General features: G+C 51.5%; 1 protein-coding gene across 1 annotated transcript; it reads right to left on the bottom strand.

The window, feature by feature from the left end:
• Positions 1–1,099: 1,099 nt before the first annotated feature.
• On the bottom strand, positions 1,100–9,904 carry rp1l1a (rp1 like 1a; the record flags this gene model as incomplete). Its single annotated transcript, XM_061217772.1, has 3 exons — positions 1,100–8,838; positions 9,030–9,207; positions 9,368–9,904. Coding segments are annotated over 3 exons (7,239 nt in total), but the record flags the coding sequence as incomplete, so codon positions are not given.
• Positions 9,905–10,720: the final 816 nt, after the last annotated feature.

Genomic DNA, 10,720 nt, shown 5'->3' on the forward strand with positions numbered 1-10,720 from the left:
CTGAATCCATTGGATGTTCTTATAAAGCATAAATATATACAAATAAAAAAAGAGATACATTATAAACAATGTGCAGCTTCCTCAGTTAAATAACTTTGAGAATAATTTTATTTCTGTTTCATTAGTGTTGATCTCCAGGAAGCGGCTCATAACCCCTCCCCACACACGCTTCCTGTTTGATGCACTTTATCTCTCATCTCAGGAGCGCAGAACACGCCGGAGCAGGTCCTGCGGCTTCAGAGTGAAAATAAAGGGGAGAGATGAAAGGGGAAGCCTGGGGGTCTCGCTGTAGCAGCAGGTGTGTGAGGCACACAGCTCAGGCTCCGGGATTGGCTCTTCTGTGCGTCTGTGCTGCTGCATGAACTTCACTTAATACACTACACACAGGCGCTGCATGAAAATCCTGTAGGCCAGGGAGTTAGCTGGATAACTGCTCCAAGTAAAATTCCAACCCTCTCAAAGTCTGGAACATGGACTGAAGTAAAAAATAGCTGTTCCAGGTTTTACTCTAACTCAGTAATCCTGCTCTGTGGACAAAGGCCCTGATCTGTCCTTGGAGAAGAATGTTTCTCCAGAACCAAAACACCAACTCTGTACCAGTCCTGCGCTGTGTAATGTTTCAGCTGACATTACAGACTCTGTTGTAGAGGCTACCATCCAGAGTCAGAAACGGGCAGTTTATAATTTGTCAGCGTCTGATCATTGACACCGGAGATGATTACATTTCACGGTAGGTTGGAGTGCCTCTTAGTTTATACTAGAGCGACGGACAATTTGATGCCTTGGCTATCATCGCTGTGCCCATTGCTGAGAGTTCAATTGTATTGAACTTTGACCCCATCGCTGACTCGGTACTCATGATAATAAAGTTACGAAAAAGTGCCTAGAAAGGTACAAATGCTTGTCACCATGGCGATACCCTATAGGTACATAAAACTACCCCACGCCAGCAATATATACTTAATATACTTAAAATTTAAGCCTTGAGGAACAAACTCCACTGTCACTTTATCTGTGAGGCTATATGTGATAGTGCTGCCTGTATCATTTGATGATGAAATATCCTGGTTATTGAAATAAGCAGGAGTAGTTAAACTGATGATAGTTTAAATACTTTATTTCACAAAGAATAAAATTACATCCTATACAAAATTTTAAACCTTTTTTTGTTGTCAAGTCCTCAGTTTTTTACAGAAAAAGTAGAATGTAGTAGTTTGCAGGACCGTGTTTTAAGACAGAAAATAAGACAAACGAACACATCTGGAACAACCTCCGGCTCCATCAAGACCGCATGGATCATGACAAAAAAAAAAAAACGGCATCCATAAAAATATTTTTTTTAACAATATACTTTCATTAAACTATTTGTGTGGAAGTAACCTTCAACTGACAATCTTCCAGAAATGTGTGAGTTAATGTAACTTCACCTTACAGGCATGGATACCCTTTAGAGAGTGGAAAGAGACTTTTGTTTGGAAGTAAATCAAATAATGATACAGTTTATATCATAGACATTTACAGAGATGGAATATGAATTCATTAGTAATAAAGTGGTAACTGATTAGGATAGATAAACACAGTACGCATTCAAAGCAACACAGGAGCATAACCCCAGTCCTAGAAAGAATAGATACTGGCAGGTTGTTTGGAATGTGCTTATTTCTCTGAACACAAGACCAGGACACAGGACACAGGATATAGGACACAGGACACAGGGATATTTAACATTCCCTGAGATTACTGAGAACACAAATAATGAGTCGTCATGAATTTGCTTTTATAATGCCGATCCACTGTGGTTCCAATATGTATAAACGAACAAAAAGCAAGCAAGCAATAAGTAAATAAATAAATAAAATGAATAAATAAATGAATGGTCAGATGTCCTGCTTTCTGTAGCTAAGGCTTACTCCACTGTACGTATTTTGTGTCCAGTACTTACATTTGACGCATTCATAATTTCAAAGGAATCACTTACACAATACCCACATAATCTATTTTTGAAATAGGAATAGTGTCCTTTCACTTCTATAAAGTAATGCGCTCGTGTCAATTATTAGGAAGCATCCTTCATGTGTTTCTTCATGTACCTGTAAGCTGGGTTCTCGGGTGCAATATGATTTTGCCTCATTGTAAACTCAAACCTAGACTTCATAGTAAAAGGGAATGAAAAAGTAAAGTGCTTAGTCAATTCTCCCTCTTTTTTGGCTTCCCTGATTGAGTTGATTTCTAAGTCTGAGTGACTATGTGGTTTCCCTTCAGCATTGCCGTCTGGCTTGGAAGCCATTTTGTGTCCCTCTGTGCTGGAGCATCCTTAATCTGTGGCCCCCTCTTCTGAGGAAGCAGGATGCATGCAGTTGCTTCTGGCTTTGCTATTGCCATGGGAACATCTTGTGTCATCAGTGTTTTCCTCTGGCTCTAGGTCTGGACAGTTGTCCATCGACCCTTGCTGAGACTCCATGGAAGTCTTTGTTATTTGTCTCAAGGGGTGGTTTTTAAAGTCTGTTTCCTCCTCACAACCGGAGTTAATATTGTCTGCCCCATCTCTCTCCTCGATGGCATCATCTTCATCTCCACACCTCTGCTTCCTGTCTTCCTCCTCATTGCTTTGTTTTCCCTCTTCATGCTCCTCCACCTTACTCTCTACCCTGCCCTGTTCATCCTGCGCTTCAGTCCCAGAATCCCCCCTGTCTGCCGCCCGCTCGTCTCCACCCCCTGTTGCCCTTTGCTCTTCAGTGTCTCCTGCACCTGTTCTGCACAATTCCTCCGCTGCCTTGTTGCCTAATTCCTGATTTTCATCATCTGTCTCTCTTTCCCCCTCCTTATTCTGCTCATTCTCAGCTTCTCCTTCATTTATACTGTCACCAGCGGCACAGCCTTCATCACCTCCATCCTCCTCATCCTCCTTTGAGTCTTCTACAGTCTCTCCGTCACCAGTACCTTCACCTGCCCCTGTTCCACCTGCATCTGTTTCTCCAGCCTCTACAATGTCCTCATCTTCACCTGCGCCTGTTCCACCTGCATCTGTTTCTTCAGCCTCTACAATGTCCTCACCTTCACCTGCGCCTGTTCCACCTGCATCTGTTTCTCCAGCCTCTACAATGTCCTCACCTTCATCGCCCCCCTGCTCCACTACATGCTCCTCTCCCTCGCCTTCCTCCGTGATGTTCACTCCAGCCGTCTCCTCTGGCTCAAACACCTTCTTTTGTCCATCCCCTCTTTCAGACTCAATCTCCTCTTCGACCTTCTCCTCCACCACTTCAAGGTGTTCATCCTCCCCATCGTTTCCAGCCAGTGCCTCCTGCTGTGGTGGATCCTGCTTCCTCTGCAGGATTTTCCTCAGATCGAAATCCTTCATCATGGGAAGAGGGGTCACGAACTCGGGCGGGACGGACCTGGCGGCCGTTTTCTTCCGCATGCAGGCGTCACAGGGGCAGAATTCGTCCTCACTGCGCTGGTCGCTGTAGGGGACCGAGGCCGTGAGGTTCTCCTCGCTCCGGGCGTGGGACGAGAAGACGGACTTGTTGCGCATGCCCTTGAGCCTCCGTCTCCGCTGCTCCGTCTGCAGGCTGGACTCCCGCGAGGCGGCCTGCGCGGGCGGCCTGGGGCCACGTCCGGCCCGGCCCCGGATCTTCCTCAGCTCCTGGCTGATGCTGGACTGTATCCGCTTGTGGACTTCATCCTTGAGCTCGTTGATCATGGTGTCGAGCAACACGCTCTCGTCCAGATCCCACCGCACCTTGAACTCGGCCATCGCTGTCACGTAGTGGGCCATAAACTGCTTCTCCAGTTTCTGTAACAGGCTCAGCACCCAAACGGGGTCAGGGTCCTGGGCTTTTCTGGCAAGCTGTGCTCTTTGGACAGATGGGGGCGTCCCAGAGCTGGTTTCCTGTGGGTTTGTTTCAGTAGGGGATTTCTCTGGGTTGCTGTCATTCCCAGAACTCTTGTTTGATGAAGAGGGTGTTTCTATAGCATCCAGTGGGCTTTCGTTGCTCCTGATGGTTTGTTCTGAAGCCAGACCCACTTCTTCATCCTGTTGCTCTTTCTCTGTGTCTGTTTCTGCACCGCCCGGGGTGCCCCGCACTCGGCAGGCGATGTCTGGGGTGACTGGGTTGGATGTGTCCGCCGGGGCATGCTGGGAGACCTCAGTGGCCTCTTGCTGTGAATCCTGCTCCAAGACCGGAGTGATCCTGCCATGTGCCGCCTCCAACTTCTGTGCTTGATCCACCGTCCCCACGCTCTTCCCCGACTCTCCTGAGCTACCGCCAACGTCCACTCCTGAAGACGATCTGGGATTGTATTCCTCATCTGGCTTGTGCTCTTTCAGCTGACTCTTCTGCATAGTCTGTTGGCAGTCCAGGGGGTCAGAGAGCCACAGTGACTGCAGGATGCCCATCACCTCTTGGTATTTGGCACTTTTGGCCTTCATGTCCACCGGGTCAGAGCCTACCAGCTGTAGCTGGGCCAGGCAGTCCAGGAGGCCTTTCGCCGAGGAGCTGAGTTTCCGCCCGTATACCGGGGACACCTCGGGAAGGCTGTTACACCTGTCCAGCTTGGAGCTCAGGAGTACCTTCATCACCTGTACGGAGGAGTGGCGATCGTTGGGAAAACTGTCTGGAATGAGACATTTTGACCCTGGAGAGGGGGGCATGTCAGTGGTGTCTGGGTTCTCCGGCTCTGCTGCCTGTTCAGTATTGATATCCACTTTTATTTCCTCGGTGGCTGCAGCGCTTTGCTGCTGCTGCTCTCCCCCCTCATCAGCCTGATCATCATCAGGTATGTCATTAGTTAACTGACCTGGTTCCTTTTGTCCCTCGTCAGCTTCCTTCCCCTTGCAGCACTCCTCAAAGTTGTCTCCCATTTCATAAATGGAGCTGTCTGATGGTATCTTCTTCAGCCACTCGCTCACTACCTCTATGGGTGAGGTGTCTGGCAAGCTGGAGGGCAGCAGTTCTGACACGTCATCTTCTAATTTCTGCTGTGAGGATCTGCTGCCCTTCCTGGCTCTGGGTTTACAGCTCTTCTCACTTTTGCTGTCACTTGCATGTTTGCCACAGTCTGTTACTTCAGGAGCCCCATTATGGGTACTTTCAGAAGCGCAGGACTTGGGCTTTCCCAAAGCTTGTCTTGAGTTTTTCCTCAGAAGATCTGCTGCAGAGTGTGAGTTAGACAGGGTACTGTCGCCAGAGGTCCCCAGCAACACGACAGATCCTTTATGTTTATGAGACCTTTGCTTTGGCGGACTCGGACTGAGGCAATCCTGCGAACTGGCAGAGTTTGACCTTGAGGTGACCTCAACTTTCAAATTATTTATAGGAGCCTTCTTACCCGATTTTGTCTTCACCGACCGAACACTCCCGTTAATGCTCTCTGGTTTTACCGCCTGCCCATTCACTTGCAGGTGAGATGCCGCTTTGGACTGGCTGCTTTTTGGTCTCATGTCTGATGCTGTTATGCGGTGGTTTTTTGTTGATGATTTGCTCATTCCTGAGCGTGCTGAAGCCTTGGAGATGGGCCTGGTGCCGTCTCCTATGTCACTGCTCCTGCTGTTTCGAGAGCCCACACTGGAGACGTCCTCATCGGTCAGTGCATCCACTGCACTTTCTCCCTCACTGGGTAAACTCCCAGCATTTTCAGCTGCCCCAGAAGACTTACCTACTGGTCGTGAATGTTTAGAGCGGGATTTCCTGCTGGATGCCTTTGACATGGCGGAGGAGGTTCTGTTATTATGAACATGCAAGTAGTTTTCTGATTTTCTTTTTTTGGAGTTTTTTGTGCTAGTGGACTTAATGCTTGCTGCCTCTGTCTCACTGCCTGAAGCTATCTCCAAAGAAGCAGGTGTCCCTGCTTGCTGGGGAGAGTCTTCGGGGTTAATCGGCATCGGTAACACAGGTACTTTAGGAGTCGTCCTCTTTGCCTGGCCCTTGGACTTGGTGGATCGAGCTGAGGCTAGTGACCTGACACTCATGCCACTCCTGACTCTCTCCTCTGCATCATTAGCAGCCTGTTCTTCCACTGCACCAATGGAGATAGACACCGTGGATTTGGGAGTTGCTAGCCTCTCGGAGTCACTGTGCTGAGAGGCTGGAACTTTTTCAGATACTGCTCTGGCCACCTTGTCTGCTTCAGACTCAGGTGTTCCATCCCTCTCTGAAGCAACACAGCAGCACTTCCTGGACTTCTGTGACCTTCCAGACGCTGCAGAAAAGGTACTGTCAGCCTTGTGGACCTCTTCCCAGTCTGGCCCTGGTGTTGCTGGGGTTGAGGCTCTATCTGAGGTTTCCTCCTGGCTGTTGTGGATTAGCTTGCTGGAGGAGCTGGACCTGACCGCAGCTTTAGAGCGTGAAGAGAGCACACGTGCTGCCCTCTCCTCTGGCCTCAGGGGCCCAATGTCTCCATTCAGTTCTGCAACCGCAGGAGCAGGGCCTTCTGATCTATTCGATTTCCTGGATACAGCAGAGCTGTGTGACTTAGCGGATGCTACACTTGGGGCTCTTTCTGTGTCTTCACAATTAGTGTTGTCTAGTTTAGCTGACAGCTTAGTGGAAGCTTTTGATCTGACAGAGGATTTTGTGCAGTTGGAAATCCCGCTAGCTGCTTTTTCTACAGTCTCTCCTGCCTTTGCTGCAGATGCTGGGGTAACAGCCCTTTCAGGCAAGTCTCCCTGGGAGCAGTTTGACCTCCGAGAGTTTGCTGACACATTCGTACAGGAAGATGTGGTGCTATCAGGTCTTTTCCCGTTTAGGTCCTCTTCCACTCTCACCCTGTTATCCCGAGACACCCCAGTTGGAGTTAGAGGCCTTTCTGAGCTCCTGAACTGGGCTGAAGTGTGTGACTTAGTTGACACGGCGCTGGCACCTCTCTCCTCTACACTACCTGCTATGTCATCTGCAATATGCCCATTGGTGTCCTCTGATTTAAGCAATCTGGCCCCCGATCCATTATGCTCAGAGTCAGGCTGGGCAGAGGTGGCCGTTTTATCCGATACAGCAGAAATAGCTTTTCTTTCTGACTGCACCTCTCCAGGGCACACGGACGACATCATCCCCGTGACTGAGCGACTGGACGCGCTGCTCACAGACCTGTGGCTCTTCCCAGACTGATCTGAGGCTCTGGACTTGAAGGATCCAGCGCTGGCAGCTCTATCTGCAGGCTCTGCCTCCTCCTGTTCCTTATCGCCTTTGTGAGCGTTTCCTGAGATTTCAGACGCCGGTTTGTCTGTGGCACATTCAGACCTGTTGGACTCGGTGGATTGAGCTGATGCACTTGTCCTGGCAGACGCTGCACTCACTGATCTGGGATCAACCTCTCCCACCATCTCCTCCATGGCTATTTGGGAGGGAGCCTCTGAAGCTTGTGTTACAGTGGCCCCCTTGCCGCCGTCGCAGTGCAGACACACCGGTGAGCCTGTGGATATCTGGCTGATGGGCCTTCCCTCAGCCACTCCAGCAGCAGGCTGGCCTGAGCCCTCCAGTCCTGTAGGGGGCACTCTCACACAGCAGCTGTGCTCTGATGTGTTTGAGGCTCGTTTGGGGCTCCCCTGTGCATCACAGGACTGTCTGGATGATGCACCACTCTTCGTCCTTTTTTCTTTGTCATTGTCTTGCTCCACCTCATGTGGGAGAGCGTCTGGATCTGGGGAGGTGGGCTTGTGTGACTTTCGGGACTTTGAGGAGCAGCCAGAGCAGTTGGACTCCTTGCTGGGGGGTCGAGGGGTCAGATGGATCACAGGCGAAGCAGAACCAGCCGAGCAATTCGACCTGACATCTCTGGATGACTTGCACGTTTCAGAGGTTTCTTCTGGAGGCCGTGCTGGGTGCACCTTCTGATTATCCACAGCAAGATGTTTACAAGACCTCCCAGATGCACTAAGCAGGAGGTCCTCCTCTTCATTGTTTTCATCATCATCACCCTGGTCCTCACCGAGAGCCTCCAGTATCTTGGAGGAGTTGCTGGTGGCTGAAACCGGCCGCTCCTCGATTTCCGCCACCCCATTGACTTGAACACTGACCTGCTCCTTGTGTGAGGACACAGAGCCTGTGCTGTCAGGTCTGGGGCTGCGGTGGGTCTCCTGGCCGGTCTCGCCCCGGGGGCGGGGTGACAGCGGGCAGGTTTCCCTGTGGCTGCAGCAGCAACTGATGGAGCAGTACTCTACACTGGTGTCTCTGCCCTCCGCTGTGTGCTGGATGCAGGTGGTCCTCTCCACCACCCGCTCCGTGTACTCCTCGCTGGAGCATGACACGGTGCGCATGCTCTCCACGGACTCCTTCTTGCGGACGATTTTGTGGGAGGAGGTGCTGGAGCTGGAGGATCTGGCAGGCCGAGGGGGGGGTGCATCCCCATGGACAGGGTGCTTCCAGATGTCATACTCCGGGCAGTGATTGCAGCAGTTCTGACCGCGGGACACCTCCTGATTCGTAGCGTATGTGCCCTCCGCTTCACAGCCAGAAGCGGACTCTGGCCCGGAGAAGCTTTGGGATTGTTCCTGCTGGAGGCCGCAGGGGTCCTGATCCTTCCCCAAACAGCCCTCACTCCTGAAGGCGGATTTCTTAATCTCAGTGGACCACTGGAGCGTCTCGTCGTTCAGGAGCCGGAAGCGCACCCTCATCTGAACCGACAGGCTGCCGTCCTCATTGACCACAACTCGTTTCTCGATGTCGTCGTTCATCAGACGCCCCTTAGCGTGGGGGCAGGAGCCAGTGCCACCGCTGCTGCCGGGAGACGTGTTGAGCCCATTGGTGTAGGACTTCTCAGAGGACAGGGAAAACCGGGTTGAGCGGTTGCTGGAGTCCGACCTGGGGTGGATGATACTTTTCTTGGTCTCCAGTCCAAAGTTGTCTGTGGTTGAGCCATTCAAAGAAACAAGAGATAGAATTAGCTTGACATTTATCAAAATAAAAACAATATCAATTTCAAAGATATATACCTGCACTATTTTTAATAGATTGACCAGCAATAAGGGTATTTTCAAAGGTCTGTCACAAATATAGAGCCAAATTACAACTTTAACACAGAGGGATCTCGCGTACCATGTTTCTTGCTCTCTTGGCTCTCGCTGAAGACGCTGGACCGGGATTTGTTCCTCAGTCCTGGCAGCTTCTCGTCTGAGCTTTTCCTCAAACTCTCCACCAGCAGGGGGCGAAAGGGCTCCCGCCCCACACACACCAACACACTGGGGCACTGCATCAGGGCCTGCACACTGTCAATCTGAAACACACACACACACACCGTTAGAGTACACACACACACACACACACACACACACACACCGTTAGAGTACCCACACACTAACACACACACTAACAGGCTCAAAGGTCCTATCCTGGTACAGGTGAAAGGTGAGGGGGTAAAGGTGATGACCCCTGACCTTGTGCCCGTCCAGGGTGTAGAGTTTGTGGACGGAGCAGCTCAGGAGCTGCGAGGCCTGGCCCATGAAGGCGCGGAGGCTGCGGGCGGCGTGGCGGCTAATGGTGATGGAGCGGCGCATGGCGGGGTCCGTGTTCTTCACCAGCACCACGCGCTTGGGCTGGCGGGAGTAGCGGGCAGCAGAGGGCGCCGGCGCCCCCTCTGGCCGGGAGGGCTTCCTGCGGCCGCCCTGAGGCTGGCCGTGGCTCCACAGCGCGGGGCCCTTCCCAGCAGCCTCCATGTCGACGGGCTTGGCGTAGCGGCGGTCGGAGCAGAGGTAGCGGCCGCCGTCCTGCAGTTGCTCGAGCTCGCTGATCCGGTGGGTCCCGCGCGGGGTGGTGACGGTCCGCACCCCGAACTGCAGCGGAACCTTCCGGGAGAGGTCGTCCAGGAGCGCCTCGAAGCACTGAAACCTGCGCCGGTGGATCGCCATCCGCACGCCCGCGAACTGCGCGTCGCCGCTCCGGAAGAAGGTGACCCTCTTGGCGGGGGTGCTGGATCTCACATCGGGGCCGCGCCTCGGACGGGCAGAGGGCGGGGCCGGCGGAGTGTCACGCCAGGGCGGGGTTTCCCGGAGAGAGGAACCTGGGGCACCTGTCTGCATCCTGTGACCTCACTGTGCCCTAACACAGAGCAGGGAAACACACGTTAGTGACTCACTAATAACAGCCAATAGTGGCTGTACCTCTGTCCAGTGTGCAGATCTGAAACACAGTGTAGTGCTGTGTAATCCTATGATGCATTACAATCTGTAATACTACATTACTACATGTAATGGCGACATTAGCTCAGGCAGTAAGAGCAGTCGTCTGGCAGTCGGAGGGTTGCCGGTTCGATCCCCCGCCCGGGCTGTGTCGAAGTGTCCCTGAGCAAGACACCTAACCTCCAAATGCTCCTGACGAGCTGGTCGGCGCCTTGCATGGCAGCCAATTGCCATTGGTGTGTGAGTGTGTGTATGAATGGGTGAATGAGAAGCATCAATTGTACAGTGCTTTGGATAAAGGCGCTATATAAATGCCAAACATTTACCATTTACATTACCCAGAATGCACTACTGTTTAATATTTCCTATCCCACAATGCATTGTGGAGCTTTTTAACAGAGCATACCCCACAATGCACTTATATGTTCTCCTGTAATTGTGCTGTGCTATTTTTTAAGACTACATCTCCCATGGGGCACTGCTGTGTTCTCACAAAGCATATCCCATCATGCACCAGTGTGATCGTTTAGAGTATTGTTCTGACTAATTCCTCCATCTGAACAGTGTTTTGGTGTCACAGTTTCAGATGGATGATCTAGTTTCCCAGTGTTT

The sequence above is a fragment of the Conger conger genome, chromosome 1 (assembly GCF_963514075.1).
Source record: "Conger conger chromosome 1, fConCon1.1, whole genome shotgun sequence".
In the NCBI taxonomy this organism is placed as follows: domain Eukaryota; kingdom Metazoa; phylum Chordata; class Actinopteri; order Anguilliformes; family Congridae; genus Conger; species Conger conger.